This window comes from Aythya ferina (assembly GCF_964211825.1).
Source record: "Aythya ferina genome assembly, chromosome: 1".
NCBI classification, from domain to species: Eukaryota; Metazoa; Chordata; class Aves; order Anseriformes; family Anatidae; genus Aythya; species Aythya ferina.
The window spans coordinates 91,524,552-91,547,316 of NC_140296.1; the positions used below are offsets into that span (position 1 = coordinate 91,524,552).

The 22,765-nt window shown below is 41.2% G+C and overlaps 1 protein-coding gene across 9 annotated transcripts in view; it reads right to left on the reverse strand.

Annotated features, from left to right (window-relative positions):
- Positions 1-22,765, reverse strand: part of LOC311430409 (uncharacterized protein) — a 237,439-nt gene that overhangs the window by 63,713 nt on the left and 150,961 nt on the right. For 8 of the 9 annotated variants that reach the window (XR_014688772.1, XR_014688773.1, XR_014688774.1 and 5 more), the window contains exon 2: positions 20,964-21,035. Coding sequence is in view for 3 of the 9 variants with exons in the window: in XM_084506929.1 (XP_084363055.1) it covers positions 20,964-21,035 (72 nt within the window). In the remaining 6 variants the exon portion in view is untranslated. Of the gene's footprint in view, positions 1-12,496; positions 12,535-20,963; positions 21,036-22,765 lie in introns of all 9 variants that reach the window. The other variant, XM_084506931.1, reaches the window with a different exon arrangement.

The following is a 22,765-nucleotide window of genomic DNA, read 5'->3' on the forward strand; positions in this document are numbered from 1 at the left end:
ATCCTGGGAATGTCCGTTTTTAGTTCTTGGCTTATGACAGGCTGACATTTTTCCCTCTGGATCTGCAAAGCACCTAGATGACTGCTGAGCATTTTTAGTTGTTAGGCTTCTTTTTTCATTTGGGATATTTTGTAACAATAGCAGATAAAGAAAAGGGGAAAAAAAAAAGAAAAAAAAAAAACACCTTTTTTTTTTCCCTTTGGTAAATAACATTGAAAGCAACATGAGTGCTATGTAGTGGTAAGAACAAAACATGATCCCACTCTACATCTTGGAATACTTCGTATATATATTAATACAAAGTAAGCAGAGATGCATAAGAGAACATTTTAGCATGACAGCATTAATCTGAGTTTCATTGTGTCTGTCAGAACAGGATTCATGGGGATAAAACCTGTGCTGAGCAGGAGCATTCTTTTCAAACTGAAAAAATGACATTTCTGAAAGACAGCAATGTGAATTTTTTATCATCTTCATCAAAAGCCAAATCCTACAGTCTTTACCAATGATCAAATAAAATTTCCAAGTTAGTGCTACAGGGACATTTTAGAAAGATAACATAATGCAAACTGGTATTGGTATTTAGCAGTCAGAACCTCATCTCTTTCCAACAATGAGATACACTTTCTGTCATAACATCATGGACAGTACTTATCTAAGGTATTGTCATTCAAACAGACAAGTTTTCCCACTTGGTGAACAGGAACTACTTAAATGAGATATGATGGAGCTTCTTGAAAGACAGAGGAAGAAGAAATTAAACAACAAAACAAAAACAAAAGCAAGCAAACAAACAAACAGAAACCCTAGGTGAAACCCATCAGCTTCTGCACATTGTTCAGATCACCTAAATCTTATGGGAAACTCTTCACCTCACCCACCACAGTGGTCAGCTTTCATCTGCCCTACATGCAAGGACTGAATACCCATCAAGAACTTCTTGGTTCTTTCTCAGTGTAAATAAATAAAATGTTTTTACAGTAAAGACATTTGTCATCTGTAGATCTCCCAGAATTTTATAAGGGAGTCAATGCTCCGTCTTGCATATGGGAAAGCTAATAACGATAGAGGATCTGGCTTACAATCACCCAGCAATAAAGCCCAGAGAGTCCTAATGTCCAGACTCCCAACAGAGTGCTTCTTTCAGAAGCCCACGTGCAGAAAGAACATTTCAGGGAACTAACTTAGGGATCTGCTTTCCATATCGTAACAGCTATCTCCTTAAAAAGAAAAGTACTGATCACTATGAAATAAGACAGGTGGATGAATGGTGGAAAGATGACAAGTGATCACCTTAAATGGAAAACACAAGCAGTGTAGACAGTCTGCTCACATGTCATTCACAGGTATGAGTCTATACAAGCCAGTTTTGCAAGAGCTTGTAGTTCTGTTTTATGTGATTGTGTTTCAACTTCAAATCTTATTGGCTTCTGCCCACAGACTTGTCATCTCTGGAAACCCCAGCTTATGTTAAGTACAGGCCTTTTGAGGTCTGTGAAAGCACATGGAATATGAAAGAGGGAAGAAAAAAAAAAAAAAAAAGATCTGTGAAGGGAGAGGGAGCAAAAGAGAAAGCACAAGAAGCAAAGGCATTAAAAAAAATGAGTAAGGGAAACAAGAATGAAGAAGATTAAGAGAAAGGAAGAGTCATGGGAAGAAAAAATAGGAGGAGAGAGAGGGAAATTTGGTTTTAATTATGTTTATTGTAGTACTTCATGCACAAAATTACAAAGTGAAAACAACATAAACAGCTCTGCTGCAGGCATGCTAGGAAACAATCCATAAAGCAAGAAAACGTTATACAGGAGCTCAGAGTGACTTACTGCATTATTCACTCTGTAATAATTGCCAAAAGAAATTAATGAGTCTTTTTTCAATTAGTTTGGCAGATAACTGGAAAGACTTATAGGCTTCTTTGCAGTAGATTTTTTACCTAAATAACAGATAAAAGACAACTAAGACCTTTAGAAGCTGGTTGTAAAAATACAAAGTTAGCAGTGAGCTGTGCAACAGAGGCACCCCTGCCCCAGAGCAGGACTCATCATACTAGGGAGGTTATATTAATATAACAGAAGACAATCCCTGCTTAGGGAACTCGGAGGAAACAGCAGAAAGAAGAAACAAACTGTTCTGGAAAACATGAGAAGAAAAGATTTAATAGGTTCAAACAATCCCAACAGATTCAAAAATGCACATACAAAACTGGCCCAACTTTCAGCTACTTGGGTAGTACAAGGGGCAAGCACAAGAGGAATAGTCAAATAATTTAAGTATGACAAGTTTTGACAGGGCAAAGTCATGCTGCCCAGAAGATTGCATACTCTTCCTTGATGATTAAGGAGACCTAGGACACAGATATCACAATCTTTCCAAATCTTTCCATTTCTATTCTACATTTAGGGCTTTCCCCCATATTCCTAAACCAAGCTCATTTTATTTTCTCTCTTGAAAGAAGGAAACTTCAGAAAACCCTTTGACCTGAAGGACTGAATGGAGAGCACCTCTTCTTCGCAGTGGATTTTGTTATTCCCCCCTAGAGTTTGGATGATGATCACAAAGATTTTTTCTTTTCATTTCCTTATTACCCGTTTCTACCTTTGAACTTTTCTAATTTAGAAATCCACTATTCTTCATCACCTTCATCTCAGATATCTAGCTGCTGGATCTTCCCTGAAAACTACTACCAAGGCTGGGATCATTAACTGGACAATCAAGGAGAAAATCTAGATACATGTTAATAGCAGGATATTCTTTCTCCTTATAGAAGTGACAACGTATCTTATAGTTCCCTGTCAAAATGTCCTTGGAATCTGCTGAGTGTTATCCTTGCCAAACACATTGTCACAAAACTTCTGCTTCTTTCTAACAAAAGCCTCTGAACGGCTTGGTACAATTTCTGGCTAAATTAACAGTTTTTTAAAAATCCACTAAAAAAAAACACAACATCAATACCTAGCAACAATAATATTATAATGAAGTGTCTACATTCACAAAGGATATATGTATATGCAGCACTGTCTATGTGTGTCAGTGTCCTGCAGTGTGACTTGGTACCTGAGCTCGGAGCATTTGGCACACCTGCAGTATCAAGAGTACAGTGCATGTCACAGGGGGAGTTGTCTCATCTGACTGAGAGTGATTAATTGATGCGGCATGCTGGCAAAGCTTGAACTAGCCCAGGGATGGTGTAGGGACTGGGACACAATGCATCTTTTATATCACCAGTGGCCTCCAGTGCTCATTGAACACATCTGCCCAACTGGCCAGTTGAACAACTGATGCATGTGACTTTTTGGAACAGGCTGTCTCCTCTCACATCCTGAACCTGCTACATGAACACCACATTTCTCCCTTAAAACAGCCTATCAGAGCAAAAGGGTGTCCATGGAAACCTTTCTTGCTTTATACTAGCTATTCAGTCTGTTGCTACACTTTCACATCAGATTTGTTACCGGTGCTTATTCATTTGGAATGAAACAGTAAACTTGTCTGGAGACGTCCTGAATTATTCATAGACAACATGTACAAAGATAAGTCAGGGCATGAGATGTACCTCTGTGGTGAAGCCAACGTGGTATGTAAGAGTGAATGATGCTTGAGTGGCTTTGTGGGAGAGACGGGTCTCAACCACGGTGAATGACTAGGAATTTGGTAACACTCATAAAGACCTGCAAGCCAATTTTCCTTTGACAAGGGAAAGCAGGGAAAGTTTTGACACTGTTGTAGTCACTAGTAGTAGTTTGCCTCACTTTCACTGAGAACGCAGTGTTGAGTTCTGAAGTCACCTCCAGTTTTGTATTTAGACTTTCAAAGGACCAGTTTGGTGGGCACACAGAGGCGAGTATATTTGACAGCACTTAGACAGTTAATTACTTCATTATGCCTATCAAGGAAGTAGTTAGATGACGAAATGTCATTGGCTATGGTTCTGGAGCCACAGCCAGAAAGCTATACATAGAAGTTGGACAAATCTATCCAGATTTGTTATCCAGCATTGGATTTGAGGTCGTTTTTCAGTAAAGGTATACTCACCCTACAAATATTTGTGTCTTGCAAACAATTTCTGTCTTCCTCTGAAGTCTGGTACCAACAGAGACAGAAGCTAGGATTTGTGAACCTATTTGTGAACCATTAGTGGACCTACATTGAGAAGAATGGGTCCAGTTCTGATTGCACGTCACTCCAGTGTAAGCTCTAATGGCTTTGATTTCTAGCCTGAGATTGCAGGATCAGAAACGGAACAATGAGTTATACCATCACCTAAGCAGGTTGTCCTGCTCTTTTAAAAGCATATACATCTATCACTTCAAGAACAATTGAGGGAATCTTCCCTTAGAGAAGGCTAACATGAGCCTTCACAGTCTCCAAGAGATTGTCCTTTGGTGTCCCATAAGCACTGCAATGACAGGCAGTCCATGTTTCAACACTGGAAATACACTGTATTTTCATGGCATCTAGAAATGGGAGATTAAGTACAAAATGGGAAATTTATTTTGAAATCACAAAATCTTTGAGAGAAGAGGAACTTTGTTCTGATCCATCTTTAGTCAATGAAAGACTTAGAGAAGCATCCTAATCTGAAGACTTTAGTCACAAAAGCATGGTCCCACCTGCCACTGCATAAGCCAACAAGTCTAAAAATAAGAGAACTACCTTCCTAAACCACCATGAGTTGACCAATTTGACCACTAGGAAGAAAATTCTGTTTATAAATGATATGTTCCTATTTAAATGAACTCAAACTTCCTTCTATGGTACCTTTATTTTAAAATCAAATTTAAAATGGTTAGCATTTTTTCCCTGAAGCAGCTTACAGATTTATGCCATCACAGTTGGTGTCTGACTTTAAGCTGTCAATAATGTAGTACTGCAAGATGTTTTTAACTTGAATTATATATATCTTATATTTAAATGACTTTGGAATTGTGTATAGAGCCTTGTTTTTAAACACTTGTTCTCTTTCTGTAGATTGTGTACACGTGCACAGTTTGTTAGGAATCCAAGTATTTTATGATTCTGATACTCCTACAGAACATGACTAAATATTCAGCAATGTTTCAAATTAAGCTAGTGCCCCACCCCAGCAGATCAACTCTTCAAACAGCCTACATTCCTTTACCTGGGAGTGGAAGGAAATCATGAAAAAAAGTAAATAAAGGAGTGAGATGGAAAGCATTTCTGCTGTGCGATTATCCTGATTCTCAACTTGCACTCCCTGAGAAACAAGAGGGAAGAACAGTGCTTGAAGTACCCTTTCATCACAATAGAGAAAAACTGCTTACAAACCAGTACTACTACTGGTGCTCACCTTGACCCAGTATCTTACTCTGGTCAGCCCAATGAATCCAGAGCGAGATAGCAATGCTTTATGTTTTAAAAGCATAGCAAATATGAATGGAAAGCCCGTCACAGCACTGCTTCTGCCAGTCTCTTACTATGGGGTGTAGCAGAGGGAAGGAAGACTTTTCAGAGCATCATCTCTTCCACTGTACAGAGGAGAGTTCCTCACGCTCAGCTGATTTCCACCAGATTACTCTGTAAAGTAACACTAAGTTTGAGTTCCTGGTTCCCAGTTTAATTCTCACCTATAGCCTACTTAATGAGTGTGTGTGTTTGTGTTTGTGGGAGAGCATATTTGCACACATATGTACATCTGAAGGTAAGTTCATCCACCTGAACTGACCATTACTGCAATTGCCAGACTTTCTCTCTCAGCTATCCAGTGGGAATAGCTTGGAAGTTTTGCAAGGCTTTCCCTTCCTTCCCACTGTAACAATTTCATTGCCATAAACAAGCCTGCTAGTAGATAAACTGATGAATCTTGCCCCATGCTGAGCAAAGCCTTGGTGCAGGGTCCATATTTTGTCACTTCTTTCAAGATGAAACTCACATGTTTATCAGTCATATACATGGGAACATTACTGTTCTTCAGCAGAGATTTTTGCCTTCTGAAGAGGCGGTTTGTGTTCCATATATCCTCTGAATCACTTGCACATTCTGCTTTTCAGATTTTGGCATGCAACGATGACACAGCAAATTATACCCTAGTAATACAAAAAGATAATATTTTTCTAGCAACTGTTTTTAAAGCTGTGACCAGCCTGTCTGAAATGGTACCTTCTCAAAGGGCTGCTGGTATTCCAGCTCCTCTGAGTCTTTAATTCCCAGTTTTTAAGCTTAAAGGAATGCAGCATGTTGCATAAAGACATTCCAGCCCAGATCATACAACAGTGGGTATTTCAGTAAAGTATGCTTTATTGACTGTAAGAAGATTGTCTTATATACTGTGCCTTGTTCTCATGACAAGACATCTTCAACAACATCTATGCATGTTAATGATACTGGGAGATAGAGCCACCCCTAAATTCTTTGTACCTCCAAAAAGACACATATGAGTGAAGGAAACTCCATTGCACAGCATATGCAGCTACTTACTTACTTTGACTTGACATTGATGGATGCATTCAAGTATTTACAAGCTGCCTGATGAGATGAGTCAGAGAAAGTTTGAAAGAAACAGCACGGCTGACACCCCTGCTTGAAGGGGGAGGAAGTAGGAGGGAAAGATTGCCTTGAGATCAGAGTTTGTGGTTTTTTAAAATGCTGCTGCTTCACAAGCCCACTCTTTGTGCTGGAGTAATTATGTGGGTGTACAAGGAAAAAAAGCTAAGCAGCTTGAGAAAGGTCTGGCTGTGGGGAAACCCAAATTTAAAAAGCTTGAAGAAGTAGAGCAGCTCAGCAGTCCTGGAGGAGGACATGCAAGCTGTCTTTGCAAGTGCCTTGAGCAGTTCCTGGGATAGTCCTGGGATACTTTAGGGTGCAGGTCAGTCATCCATGGATGACAAGCTCACCTTTCCATCCTCCTGCCTGTACAGCTTCTGGGAACATCACCCATGCACAAGATGTAAATCAGCGCATTTCTTCTGTAACTCGAAGACTGCAGCCATGGGAGAATGGGAACAAAGGTGGGGACTGGTGGATCAAAAAAACATCCAGACCTCTTCCTCTCTTCCCAGCAATGCGTGTGGCTGGGCCCTGGGCCCTGGAGATGTGCAGTGGTATTTAGCAGCTCCAAGACCTCTCACTTGGAGGAAGGCTAGACCCATGGCAGGGGACAAAGAAGCTGCACTGGAGATGGTGCCTGCTATCACTGACTTTTTAATAAGCAGAAGGCAGAAAGAAATGTGCACCCTGTTCTATGAATTAACATTTTTGAGTTGTCGGGCAGGAAATACCTGCATAGAGCTGGGAAGGCACTCCCGTGAACCACTGCACTTAACTCTTTCCCTTCATTTCCTTGGCAGATCATGTAGGGCACAGAGCAACAGTGCAGACAAAAAGCAGCTGGCTTTCTCCACAAATCCTTATACCACCTGCCCATGTCAAGGTGCAGGGAGGGCAGGTGCCTCTGTGAAGACAGCGGTGTAAGGGAAGAGTATGGTTAAAACTTTGACCTCATCCCCATCCTCAAACGGCAATTGCTGTACTGTGGCCATCACAGAAAAGAGAACAAACCCCCTGGGTAAAGGGCTGGTGCCGCTAAGGCCCCAGCATGGAAGAAGAGGAGGAAAAAGGCAGTTTCAGCTGCAGAGTGTACATTGCTCCTTCCCTAAGGGGAAATTTGTAACATACCTGTGTACAGTGACAAACCAAGGATCTGAACTATTTTATGTTGCTATTTTCATTCTTGAGATAAGCTCCCTTCAGAGTCCATTTAAGGCAGCTCCAGAAACAACCTGGGAATGTCTGGAGCATCTTCTGTCTGCAGCTCACACAACAGTGTGCCCAGGTGAGCCACACACTGGCTGTAGGGGCCTGGGTAGAAGTGCAGCTGTGGAAGTAAGGGCTTGTCCTGGATTAACCACCCCAGGACCTAACCAGGCGCTGCAACAGGGGCATACCCTAACTTGCAAAAGGAATGTGATGTATAAGAACTATTCTCCACCCAAGGAAATATCACACGCTACCACTTATGTTCTTTTATATCCTCTAGGGGCTTGAATACTTTTGGGTGCTTCCTGTTCCTTAAAAAGAAAAAAAGAAAAAAAGAAAAAAGGAAAGAAAAAAGAGAGCGAGAGAGAGAAAGTACTGGAAAATCCTAAGATGGCTGTCTTGTTCTGACGAAATGAGAGTATTTCTCTCTAAAAGTTTTTTTTTTTTTTTTTTTTTTTTTTTTTGTAAAAATCTCTAATTGCATTACAAGATATTTTATTTCCTTGAAATTTCATTTTTCTGTCAGACTTCACTGAAAGGGATATTTTTCCTGTCAAATCATTTGTAACTACACAAAAAGGCACATTTTCCCAAAACACTACTATGGTGAAATTTCATTTGGAATGAAAGACATTATAGAAATGTAGGTGTATTGTTGTTGTTGAAAATAATTTTACGTAACAGAAAGTTGATGGACTTGCAGATCTTTTTCGGATGGACTATGTAGTTATTGCTCATTCCCCAGTGCTAGCTGCCCCTGCTGATGGCCAGGGGAGAACTTTGGTGGATTGCAGTGGGGACTGAGAGGGGCCGCCAGTACCTGACATGAATTCCTGCTTTCTTTTAGGAGTACAAAAAAGCAATACACTGACTGGCAGAATGCAGTGAGGAAATTAGCTTAATTGCTAAAGCAATAACGTTTAATACAAATCATGACACATGAATAAAAACCAGAAGAAAGAAGCCTCTAGCTGGAAAAAAAAAAAAAAAAAAAAAAAAAAAAAGCTATATGAGATTTTAAAATGTTCCCTTGCATGCATATATGCGGTGTTTTGTACAGTAACCATAAAAATGACATGGTTGTTTTATACCTTTCAAGTACAAGCAACCTGTTTTGACTTTGTAGCACTTGGTGAGTCATTAGAGAAACTGATCTTACTAAAAGCTTTGCCATTTCTCTTGTTCTTACTGTGATCACTAAGAAAGAAGGCTTGAGTAAGATCGGTGCTGCAAAAACAAAGTAACGTGCATGTTCAGGGTCTCCTGATCCCTGCCATGTGCCATCTAGGGTAGCGGGCTTGCTTTTCCTTTGCCATGGCCCAGCCAGGCACTGACTCCAGCCCCACGGGCTGCACCAGATGCTTTAGTTCAAGTGTGGCAGCAGAGAGGAAGCGAGGGTGCCTTTCTGCCTGTAAATTGGCTCAGACACTGCGTCAAACAGTGACTGTGATGGCACATGGCCACCCACTAGGCCCCGTCCCCAGTACACCCAGGTGCACGGAGCCCTTTGAGCTCAAGCAGAAGCTTCAGGTACTGCTCCCATACCTGGTCTGTGGGCTTGTCCCCTGCCTGGGACCTCTGCCACCACGGCCACCCCCTGGCTGATGCACAGCCTCCCCTTTGCAGCTGAACTCTGCAAGGAGGACAGGACAAGCTGGAGTGAGAGGGCAAAGGCACCAGAAAGACTTTGCCCAGTGTCTGTGATCACACCATTGCTCTCCTTAATAATCAACTACTAGAAGTGAAAGCACTTTATCGGAAGAAAAGCAACAGCCAGCCTATAAATAAAGCATTGCATTCCTTCTCAATGTCATTTTTTCCCCCAAGCAATCAATTAATGTTTCTGCAACAAAGAGGTTATCAACTCATGAGTGGGAAGGGAGGGGCCTGACGCGAGCGTGAGGGGTTTATGTTGCAGATGACATACTGCAGAAAGAAGCGCCCCCAACATCCACCTCTCCCACAAGATGTGGCACATCGTATCCAAAAAACGTGAGAGCTCCCTGCATTATGGGATCGTTTTATCTCTGAATCCAAACATCTGTGCTTTTTTTTTTTTTTTTTAACTTTTTTATTTTTTTAAGGATGAATAAGCAGCTATGTGTGCAGAGGAGCAGCAGGGTATTCATTCGCTCTATTGTTCATACCTGCAATCTTACTCTGACTGGCTGTGTATGGTATTTTGCCTCTGTGTACCAATGGACTCTTCACAGCGTCGGAAAGCTCGTCAATAAAAATAACTGCAACAAGAAAGGAACAGCTTTCCTATCGTGCGGCACTTTCAAGTTATCTCTCGATAGCAAGTGGTCAGATGTCACCACTATAAAACTGCAGTATTCTGGGATAATGTATAACCTGAATAATAAATCCAGCATTGTATTCCTAGCCTTTCACATCAGATATGCAAGAGCCAGTGTCACTGCTTTTCCCTTCAGTTTAACTGGGGTTGGTCTGTCTGCTTAAGCTGAATGTTCTTCTGACTCCTACTCCTTTCTAAAACTAACCCACTTCATCTGCTGCCTGAATAAAAAGCTTCGTGTTAGTCACGACATCTTCCTGCACTGTTTTATTCACAAAGTTTGACAGAAAAATGCATGTTATGAAACTAACTTTTAACGCATGATGGAAATAGGTCCGAACCTGCCTGGGCAGCTGTCCTTCTGTGAAATTTAAGGCAGCATTATGAGCTCTAATGTGTTTTCACCCTACTTGATGTGTTCCCAGGCTTAGATACCCACTGATCAGACCAAGACCACCATGCTGCATGGACCAAAGACCCATCAAAGGCAGTACTTCTCCTCTGACTGTGGCCAATATTAGGTGCTTTGGGATAGAAGAGGACAACTAAATCATGGAGATTCTCCCCACAGTATGTTGCCTTCTTCCCACAATCTGCTGATTACAGCAGTCTCAAGCTAGGAGTTGTGCTCACAGTTTTAATAGCTCCGGAAGAGCTTTTCTTCCAGGGTTTTGGTCAGTACATGAAGCAATTCAGTCTTTTCACTCCATTGAATTCTAAGTAATGAGTTAATCATATTTAAAGGTCATAAAATAAAATATTTTCTTAAATTGTTTCAAATCTTCTGTCTGATAACACTGGATCAGGTTGCCCAGAGAGGCTGCAGGATCTGCATTTTTGGAGGTATTCAAAACTAGGCAAGACAAAGCCACCTTTGGCCCTTCTTTGAGAGACAGTTGGACCAGATTACACCCAGAAGTCCCTTTCAACCTAAATTTTCTTGTGTTTGTGTAAGTTCTCAGTGTTCACCAGCCTTCTATTCTTTTTAGAAAGAAGTACTGAAACACATCTTTTTGCTTTCTTCGTATCCATTCACCATGTCATTCATGATCCCATAAAGCACTGCAATCTAGCAACCTTCCTCTGCTCTTGCCACGTCTCTCTTTTCCAGACTCCAGAGGGATTATTCTGTGTAGCCTCTCTGTGTCAGGAAGGTGGCTCCATTCCTCTGTGCATCCTTGATGCTCTTCTCTGAACCTTTTTTTTTTAACTCTACCTCATCCCTTCTGAAGTGGGGAGCAGGGATCAGAATTCCTCACAGTGTGTAAGAAGTCAGCAAACCAGGTACATTTTACTATCAGAAAGTGGTATTTTCAGGCAGTTCTCTGGATTTCTCCTAATAATTCCAGGCTGGTCAACTTTTTGAGAGCCACTGAGCCATAACCCAACATTTTCTCCATAATGGCTCCTATTTCTCTTTCCTCAACTTGTTCTTGATTAGAGTCCCATCTTATAGCACCTTCACTCCTCTCTTTCCCCCATGGCTCCTCTTCAGCCCTGCACTACCCCATCGGGGGTTATGCTGTTGTTTGTGGGTCCATTTGTTAGGCCAGTCTCAGCAGCAGCTATCACCTCACCAGAAAACCCTAGCCTGGTGGGAAAGGCTGTGGCATGGCTGCTGGCCACCACAGCCATCTCTGCTGCCGTGCCCTAAGCCACACAGCCCTGCTCCTCTCCTGCAACAGCTCCAGTGTCCCTCTACAGTGTCCTGCCACACTTCAGACCACCACCACCCCCCAGCTGAAACTGCACCCCTTCAGAAAGAAAAAAGAAAGAGTAACGGGTAGTTTTCTTCCCCAAAGGTAGTTTTCTTGAAGTGGTTCTGTGAAGGATTCTGCGAAGGAGCAGAGAACATTTAAGGCAATGTAGGGGATGGAGAGGGACTGTGGGAGAAGGGCAGATGGTGGCACTACACCACGGCAGCAGCTGTTACATCAGCTTGGGCTGCCGTGGGACTGCAGCTGTGTACACGCTTATCAGAGAGAAGCCCATGGAAGCTCATAGCCCGAGGAAGGAAGCTGCTAATGAGCATCTTTCCTTCTTCCCTTTCTCACATGCAAAAGTACAATTCTTTCAATGAGAACTGATAATAACTATAATATGTCATGATTACACCACATTTTTTCCCAGAAATTCCCAGTCTTCTTTACAAAAAATCTGTCCTCACAAAGCTGCGTGAGGTATATAACATAGACGGCTGCCTTACAGATAAATAAACTGAAACACAGGAACTAAAACAATGGGACTGAGTTCATACAGTTTGCTAGAAGCAGGCAAGAAACAGGACTTAATGGTCTCAGCCTTCATTAATGTCTTTAACCACTAGAAAAACTGCTCATGCAGAAGGAAGAATTTCTGCCCATAATACTGCTGAGGAGGATTAGTAAGAGCAAGGAGAAGTCTAATGCAGCTGTCTGAAATAGATACCTAATTCCCCTTTGTGCTTTCCAGGTATCCTATCAATAGCAGAGACAGTCATCTTACCTTGTAGTATCTGGAGCCTTTCTTCCAGCTTCTCTTCCCTGAGTAAGAAAGCTCAGCTTAGATCTCTCACACAGATCAGGAAACAATTTTCTCTTTGGGTCATACTACTCCCCAAGTCCTTTCTCTTCAGAAATCTGACAGAGATGCACCCTGCTTTTCTAATAATAAATGGGCACACTGTGCCCAGCCAAGGGTGTATTTTCTCCAGCTATGGCCCCTACTAGAAATCTTTGTGGGCCTGAGTCAGGAAAGAATTTCAACATCTTTTCACATCTACCCAGTTCAGAAAAACGCCTCAGCCGGGAACATTTGCACACATTTGTGAAGCCTGTTTACTCCTGTAGAAAATGAGTATCATACCCACTAAATGATAAAAATAAAATGGACCACTCTGACAATAAAACAGCATAAGCCTAATACAATTGGTGGGACTTCCATGCTTGTCTAAGGTTTTAAATAGTCCATACTCTTAGTCCATACTTTCTTAGCATAGAAAACATAGTAGCATAAGCTACTGGTAGCATAGTAGCATACTTAGCATAGGCTTAACATAGCCTTCAAAAATGATATTTGTTTGTGTAATTAGAGACTGTACTGTCACAAGGGAGCCAAATTCAGACTTTGTGTGCAACATGAACATTGCCATTTCCTGCCATTTGCTTAAAATACATTCTTAGTGTGCTCTTTTAGAGGTTTCTTTCCCTCTCTCTTTTTCAATATTGTAAGGCGATTGTAATTATATTGTAGCAATATTGCATTATTATTTTAAAAATTATTAAAATAATAATAATAATAAAAGATTCAGAAAGAGGGGAAAACAAAAACAAAACAAAACAAAACAAAAACACCACTGTTCTCCTAACAATGATGATGGTGCCAATCCTATGCACTTCTGAACATCAACAGGAGAGGTCTTTTTCTGCAGACCCTGGGAGCCAAAACCACACCAAAGACACCAGAAACAGTCATTTCTAGCTTTGCAGAGCCTGACTGTAATCTGAACTGCCATCAGGAAATTAGACTGGCCCACCAAATGCTTTCCGCCAGTAGATCCCTTAGTGAGTGAGGAGGAAATGCGGGTATTAATCTTTATCTCATGCACACACCACGGTACTGGTTTGTCAGAAAAGTGAAGAGATATCTCTTGAGGAGAAACGTAAGGAGCACTAAAGTCATGAAAAAGCACACTGGTCATCTAAATCCCAACCCAGAGCATGACCATACCATACCTTGGACGTTGCTGATCCCAGTGGAGCATTCCATTATCAGAGGACACCTGAGTGCCCATTTAAAGCACCCTACTCCAGTTAAAGCAAAAAGATGATGGCAGCCCTTCACATTCCTGATCAATGTATTTTCTACTCTGTAGCTCACTTATATGGAAAGCGCAGCCCACTTTTGTGCAAAACATCACTAAGAGAGAAAGGTACCACTTGTACGCTAAATGCTGTTGCTCAGATTCACCTACTGCTCACAGGACCTTCAGACTATGACTGCACATGAGGGCTCCAAAGGACATCTGAAGCTGTACTGCAGCACCTCTTTCACCCTAGGTTGAGCACGTAGGACATCCAGGGAAAGACAAATTCTGTTTCAGTTTCATTTTGTTTTCAGTCTGCCACACACGACCACATATTTTGCCTCCGATAAGAAAAAGCCAGAGCTTTCCTTTGGTTACCCCAAGAAGACTAGGCCCTGAAATCCTTGCAGAGAAGAGAGCTGTGAAACTCATTTTTCTATTACCAAAACATGACGCGCAGAGCAATGAGCTTGGCTCCAGAACCTGAAGATAACACAGGATGCGGGAATTGCCTCCCACCCTGGCCACTTACCCAGAACCACATCCTCTTTCTCAGGAACAACACGATGTTTTTTCTCTGTTGCCTACTACAGACCACAAGAATAGTGGATGTCCCACTCCAGTCTTAAAGTGTTGTTTACCCTGTTATGAATACCATGTTTTGGCAAAAAGGGATTTTCAGAAGCCCACAGCTAGAAAACTCACAGCTTCTGTAATCAGACTGCAGAGATGCTCTCCTGTTCTTCAAGGGCTGCTTTCCCATCCTGCAGTAGTTTTCTGTTTCTGATAGTTCAACAATGGATAGTTCAACAATGTATTCTTCAAAGCAAAGAAATACAAATATAACCACTTTTCCCCCTATTGTTTTTAACTACACAATGGTCTAAGTCTCCCACGTTAAAATATGATGAGATGGCTTAGCTCAAACCTGTACATTAGTATACATATTTTCATGCTGATATAACATTTAATAAGTTCAGTCCAGCCTAACTGAATAGCTTCTATCCAACTGACATCTCTTAGGCAGGTTCACAGTGACTGAAACCTAAACTTGAAAAGAATTGCCTGGATACCCTTCCTTACTATGGCAGACAGTCTGTAAATATGGAAGTATGATTTGAGTTATAACAACATTATGTTGACTCCTGTCTTCCTATATCAGGAATGCCACTAAAGCCCAGGTCAAGTCCATTCTTACGTGAGCATTCAATACCACTGGCATTCAGTTAGCAGCTCTTGTGCAAGCTCTGAAGGGGCTCAATTTTTATAGTGAGTATTATTTTCCCTAGAATAGGACAAAACTCCATGAAGAGGAAACCTTTTTACAGCTGTGATGGAGTCATACTCTCATCTATTCTCACAAAAAGATGAAGCCCAGAACAGTCAGAGTTGACAGTATAAATTAATCCCTCTTCATATTTGTCTTGCAGTTTAATCTTAACCTGCATTTGTTTAAAAACAATCAACTGGTCTCTATTTCAATAGTGGTTTTGTATGCTCTAGAATCAATTTTCCCTATTTGTACTCTCTCCCATCCCTTCACAAGTTTAATCACCTTATTAAAAATGTGCAAGAACTATAAATACCAGCAAAAGCAAACCTTTCAACCATGAGGCTGAGTTGAGACATGCATATCAGTAAACACATTTCCTGAGTAATAGCACACTACGCAGTTTGTAAAATGCAATTACGCAGTAGCAACTCTTATCAGGAAACGTATTTACACTGATTCCTTGTAGCAATAGATCAAAGAACTTATTTTACTGACCTATATCTGTACTTAATTGCACAGCAGTTTCTTACATAAATAAGCAAATCGTCTTCCTTTCTCTGAATAATTTCCTACTAATGGACAGCAGCTTTCCTGACATAGATGCTCTGCAAAGATTAATTTCTGAAGACTAAAACTGTTGTTTGAATTTACTAAAACTTGGAAAGTTGCAGACATCTGACACATGGCTGTCTGTAGAAGAAAAGAACAGTACACACAATGAGGCTGCCATCCCAAGAAAAGAATAACAGGTGAAGATATCACAGAAATACCTGGATTTTTTGTCTCTTCTATTTTTTTTCCTCTCTCTCTGGTCTCTACTCATCCGATAGATAAATAAATAAATAAATGACTAGAATAGAAAATTTTAAGTGATATCCAGCAAACAAATGAGGACTGAGGTGTATAGAAGGCTTCACAGACCCTGGCTCCCACCCCTTTAGCAGCCAGGGGACTTCAGGGTTTCTCTGCTATCCGTTCATCCAGGGACACTGACAATGAGATAGGACTTCCAGTATAGCCTAGCAGCATGTAGACAGTCTTTTACAGGGGATTTAAAATATTCTGCTTGCATCCTGCTTAACACTACAACCAACATAAGAGATCCCCACACTGGATACATCACCACTGGACTGTTGCCCTCCACACAGCCCATTTAAGGAGCACAAATCATTTGGCTGCTTTAGTGCAGTCAGGGATACCTGTGAGCATGTTTGCAGCAATTAGCAGCATACTCCTGACAGCATTAGCTGTAGTTTTCTGTAATTAGTTTGTGTCAAGAGCAGTTGGGCTGAGAAGAACAGCCACAGGAACAAAGTTTTATTGAAGACTGTGTAAGAAGGTCGAAGTCCACAGAGCAGTCCAGAGACCCTGTCCTTCTATCCCACTGTTCTCTAGAGAGGCTACAGAAATTTCTGACAGAATAATTTTTATTACAAAATACTGACTTGTTAAAAATGGTGGTTCTTACACAAACAGCTGTTTGAGTGAAACTTTCAGTAAAAATAATAGCTTTTGTTGCTCTAGTAGCCAACATACCTACTCTGCCAGAGTTAGACCAGAGATTCCAGTTTCAGGACTGGTTGTGTTCCCAACCAGTATTGTTTCATAGGAAGGAAAAAGCACCTTCTCCAAGATCACCTACTGGAATAGTTTCTGCTTTTTTATACAAAAGCTTGGAGTGGGAGCATCCATCTGAGTCTCCCATGTCCTCGAGGAGTGCTCAAACCCACAACCACACAGTCAGCCTCTCTTAGAGAAGCATGAACAACTTCTATGGCCAGAGATATTTAGGAAGACCCATCACAGAGCAGCTGATGGACTGATGCCAGGGGCATCCCTCTTGGCATGTGAGAAATACAGCTCAGGCAAAATAAATGTTTAAACCTGTTTCTCCAACAGTCCCAGAGTGAAGCCCAAGCATCAGGGTGCCACCTAGTCCAGAACAAACTTACTCTTTTCTTTGTCTGGAAAATACTTGTAGAAGTCTGCTTTATCCTAGAACAGCAGAAGAACCTTTCCCACCCAGCAGCATTGTCTAAATTTGATCTTGAAAATGTCAGAACCAGTTAGACTGAGGCTTTCTCTCACAAATTTATAAGCAGTGTGGCCAAATGAAAAATTTTGTATTATCTCGATAAGTACTTTCATTACAGGTAATCCAAACATGCAGAGCATTCATTTGTGTGAACTTATCTTCAGGAAAGCATTTTTCTATATCTGGCACAAGCTTCATTTAAGCAGAAAAGTAAGTCATCTAATTTGTTTAAGTTAATAACATTAGAGGAAAAAAGTATCCCAATGCAAGTCCAAATTATAAAGGAATTTTGTGGATTTGAAATTTGAAAAAATTTGAAAAACCTCAACCTCAACAAACCTTAGTCTGTGATTATTATGGGGAAAGACACGATACTTTCATTAGTAGAATTGCATGTGGAGGTAGATCTGTGTCAGTAGATGCTGACATATGTGGCTGTTTGTCCTGTCATTTCTTGCATAGATGCTCTGAAGTCTCTGACTGACATTTACCAAGCTGTGCAGGAAAGAGTCATGCATGTTCCATTAATTCTAAGAAGAGATGTGTCGCTGCACTTTTTTTTGAAAATTTCCATCATAACTTACACTGTTTAAACATTTTGCATCGTCAGTGAGGGATGACACAGAAGTAGAATAAAAACTGATTATGTTTAATACTTGAGCTTGCAGAATATTTGAAGGTGCTTGTTTTGCTTGAAAGAAGGAAAGAAACTGCCAGTTGACAAAGGCAATTGCAGTTCAGAGTGATGAAGAACAGTTTAAATCTACCTATATCGAGTAAAGATCCCTTTTAGTGGTGTTCTAGGAGCAAAGCTGTTTGGATAATTCAGTGTTTGCACTCCAGACCCAGAAACATACACCTCAGAGGGGCAGTAGCAGTTTCCTTGTTCAGGGGGTCCACATTCACACAAGGCAAAGCATTCAAGAACTAAGTCCAAACATGTAGCACTTGTTCCCACTTCTACAGGTGCCTTCTGAAAAAGCAGCAGCCTCACCTCAAATACCACACTGGGTCTTGGGAGACATGATATTGAAGAAAAGCAGTTAGAAATGAAATCAGAACTTTTGGACTCAGTTTCTCTGAGAGCAGGGAAGGCCACATGAGCTGCAAAATATGGGCCAGTAGTTTTAATTAAGTGGAAAAAAATCACAGAGTTTTAGACACCGACTGAAAACATTGCCTGAATTGTTTTGGCATAAAAACAGAAAGGCTGCCACTGTACCTCACTATCTCCTATGGGCCAGGTTGCCTGGCCACCCTCCCTTCATGCAAAACGTCACAATACTCTTTACTATCAGTATTATTAATTTAAATAAATACTTTTTAATGAGAAAAAAAAAAAAAAGCCAACTAAAAGAACACTAAAAAAAGCATTAGTTACTCCTGTTGACAAAAGTGGTGTATAAATGATCTGTTAATCCATATGTGATAAAGTGTGCTTTGAAATGTGTTAATGTGAGTTAACTAACGCATTTCAAAAATGCCACCATTTATTTTCTCAGTCCACATACGTCCTATGGGAGTTAATGAAAAAGAAAGGAGGAATTCTGAGATACTAAAAAAAAAACCCTCCTGCAGATGCTGATGGATACAGTGGTCCCAAAGAGGCCACTGTTTTCCACACTGGCTACATATGGTTTAAGCCTCTTTTTATATAGCGACTGTGGCAAAGGAGAAGGTCTGTGAAACGTCACATCTTTTAGTGTCAGATGAACTATAGCCTATTTTTAAGACCAGAACATTTGAAATGCCTGAGTTGTTCATTTAACATGTACTGGCTTACTAGGTAAAGTAAATTAAAGACTGAGGTGGCAACAATGATAAGCAGTAAATTTGTTTGTTCAGTAGGGAGCTGAAACGTGTCGGCTTGTGCTTTGATCAAGTTAAATTGAGAGGTTTCAAAGTACACACAGGAAATGCTCCAACAGATAAACTTTGTCCCTGGAGGTTTGTCCTAGCCACTTTTCAGCCTTCTGCACTTTGTTATCTGTTTTAGCAATTCTGTAACTTCAAACTCAGAGAATCTATGAAGAAAAGTGACAGTGATAAAGGTCAAGGGTTGATTTCTCAGGTGATGGACAACGTAAAGCCTTGCTCTTAAGTGACAGGTATTGGGCAGTTGTTGGACAAAAATTAAAAAAAAAAAAAAAAAAAGAAAAAAAAAGGAAGGGAAGGGAAGGGAAGGGAAGGGAAGGGAAGGGAAGGGAAGGGAAGGGAAGGGAAGGGAAGGGAAGGGAAGGGAAGGGAAGGGAAGGGAAGGGAAGGGAAGGGAAGGGAAGGGAAGGGAAGGGAAGGGAAGGGAAGGGAAGGGAAGGGAAGGGAAGGGAAGGGAAGGGAAGGGAAGGGAAGGGAAGGGAAGGGAAGGGAAGGGAAGGGAAGGGAAGGGAAGGGAAGGGAAGGGAAGGGAAGGGAAGGGAAGGAGGAGAGGAGAGGAGAGGAGAGGAGAGGAGAGGAGAGGAGAGGAGAGGAGAGGAGAGGAGAGGAGAGGAGAGGAGAGGAGAGGAGAGGAGAGGAGAGGAGAGGAGAGGAGAGGAGAGGAGAGGAGAGGAGAGGAGAGGAGAGGAGAGGAGAGGAGAGGAGAGGAGAGGAGAGGAGAGGAGAGGAGAGGAGAGGAGAGGAGAGGAGAGGAGAGGAGAGGAGAGGAGAGGAGAGGAGAGGAGAGGAGAGGAGAGGAGAGGAGAGGAGAGGAGAGGAGAGGAGAGGAGAGGAGAGGAGAGGAGAGGAGAGGAGAGGAGAGGAGAGGAGAGGAGAGGAGAGGAGAGGAGAGGAGAGGAGAGGAGAGGAGAGGAGAGGAGAGGAGAGGAGAGGAGAGGAGAGGAGAGGAGAGGAGAGGAGAGGAGAGGAGAGGAGAGGAGAGGAGAGGAGAGGAGAGGAGAGGAGAGGAGAGGAGAGATTTAAGTGGTTTTTAAGAATATTTAGTTTAAACGTAGCGAAGTTGGTAAATGTTTGCAAATGAAGTTGGTAAATTACTGCAAAGCGGTATCCCCACATGCTGTTGGGATCAGTGCTATGATACCTAGCTCCTAAGTGACCTGAGCCTCAGACTTGATTGACTGCAGATCGAAGAAAGAACAAGCTCTCCCTGAGACCCTCCCCATGGAAAGACATTTATCAATAAACACTTTCTCACAAGTGGATTCTCTGTTGTCTGAAATGAGGCCTGTTCGCACTATGGCCTGGCCCTCTGTGAGAGGGCTCTCTGGCAGGCTATTTTCACAAAGCTTGTAGAAACTCAATTTTCTTTGAGAGATCAATTGGTTGAAATTTGTCAATAGGTTCAAAAGATATCAGGGATATGGAAGTGACAGAGACACAAGCACACACAGTATGATTGCATCAGCCTTCTTTCTGCAGGAATCAGGATAAAAAGTTGCTACAATATAAAAATAAATAACTGAGCAGGCATAATTCCTACAAAACACCAATAGCTAGCCAAAACTTAATTTCTGCTGAGGTTGGAAGGTACGGGTGAACTGTCATTTTGCTTAGTGTTTAGGTACTTTATGGTATTTACCTATATATTAATTTACCTATATATTAAATACCATTACTATGGTATTTACCTGCTGGGAAGTGAGGACGCTTCAGAAGTAAAAACTTTTTTTTTTTCTCTGAAATGAGGAACATAGTAACTTATCCTATGAGGAATTAATAAAATCTCCAGAAACTGGAAGAGGAAATATCTTTTTGTGTGTTGCTAATCATTCATTTAATTCATGACACTTATATAGATTCATTCACATAACTCAGAAGTTATTACCACTGACTTTTCTCTATCATATGTAGTGTTTAAGGCTGACAAGTTATTTCACTGTTTGGGAGCTCAATGTAAACGCAACTGCATAGATCAGAGAGGTACCTCTGTAGGAGGAAACAGTCTCTGAGGCCGTAAGACTTCAGAGTGTCCCAGAGTGACCCTGAAGGCAGATATCTGGAAAAAAAAATCACATTCTTGTTACTGAATCTGAGCTACCAACACACTGAGTAGACAGCATCTCGCATGTAATTCAGAAGCTAACTTCTATAAAATCCCTTGGGAAAAAAAAAATAAAGAAAAAGAAAAAAAAAAAGTAGAATTTTAACATTTGAAAAAGATTTTGTTTAATAAAAAAGGGAAGAAATCTAAGAATAGTAAACAATGCAGCAATTTTTCAGTATTAAACAATATAATTATTTCATATTTTATTGATAACCTATTGCAGCACAGAAACAGATAATTATGTTCTTACCAGTATAGGGCCAGCTAAAAAACCCTGCTGTTGGCAGAGCACAACCCCTAGCCCAGGGGAGTGATTTATTGACTGGAAAGCAACAGCAAAGCTAACCAGTCTGCTAGCCCAGTTACTTTCTCACATACACTTCCCTTTTGCAGGAACTAAATATTAGAAACTTCAAGTACAATCCAAGAAGCCAAATATCTGCTTCTCTCCATTTCCAGTCTATCATTTTTAAACATTCCTTCCTTTCCAAGTATCTTGTAGTCTTTATATCTTTGTCCCATGTAAGATATTTTCCTTTAAAGAACAACATATGTACAAACAAAAAATTTTCATTCTCTATGGTGACTTGGGATGGTGACCATGACTGCTGCCGATCACTGTGCCCAGGTTAACACTCTGTGGTGAGTACTGTCCGTATTTGCCACTGAACAGCTGGATTGAAATTCAAATGGCTGCTGCATGTTTCTTCTATGAACTAATATATTCACATTCTTATCTCTGTGCAGTCTTCTGGACAATCCCTTTGTGTTTAGACTGTTTTCCTGATCCCTTCACTATCTTATATTAATTTCTTGTGAAAGACTTTCCTGCTGTGAAACCTAGAAACTTTATTTCTTCCCCCAGTGAAATCTTCACTTAGGAAGAACAGTTACAACAATAATTTGACTGGGAGGAGAAAAAAAATACAGAACTGTCATGCTACTCAACACCACTCTTTCGTTTGCATCCTTCTTGCTTAAATTTTTCACTTTTGTTAGAAATGGAAGCTGTTTGGAGCAGAAATTCTGTTCTCGTCTCTGTTGAAAAACATGTAACACCAATTCTTCAAGCAAAAGTAGTTCTAAATTAAAACAAGAAGCAAACCGTAACCTGAAATCATTTTGATTAAGAGCTAAGCAAACACTCCAGACGATTCATAGCACTTTTGGCTGTAAGTTCCCAAGCCTAGCTTCTTGTTTGAGATAGATCAAAAACACTCCCAAAATAAACTTCCCTGCAGTATTTCCATCAAAACCATAAAAAGAGCTCGAGATGAGAAAACTTCGAAGTGTGCGCACCAAGTTAAGAGGTCAAAGTGCTCGTACAGATTGGGAGAGAAGTTTTATCAGTGACACTGCAATTACAGAGGTTTGATTTCTGTTTGTAGGACAAGGTCCTCTCATTGATGGAGAACCCACTGGGCACAGAAAGAAAGGGATCTTTGTCTGAGCAGCAGCACATGACAAGAATCCTCGGGACCGGCCGACTGACACGGCCTGCGGGGCCTGCAGGCACTGGGCCTCTGCTGGCAGTGGCCATGCTCCGCTCCTGTGAGCCGCAGCCCCCTGCCAGCCAGCTCAGCTCCTCTCCAAGGGAACACAGCACCAGACTTTCAGAAAGGTGGCTGTGTTCATGGTCAAAATACACATATACATTAAAAAAAAAAAAAAAAGAGGAAAAT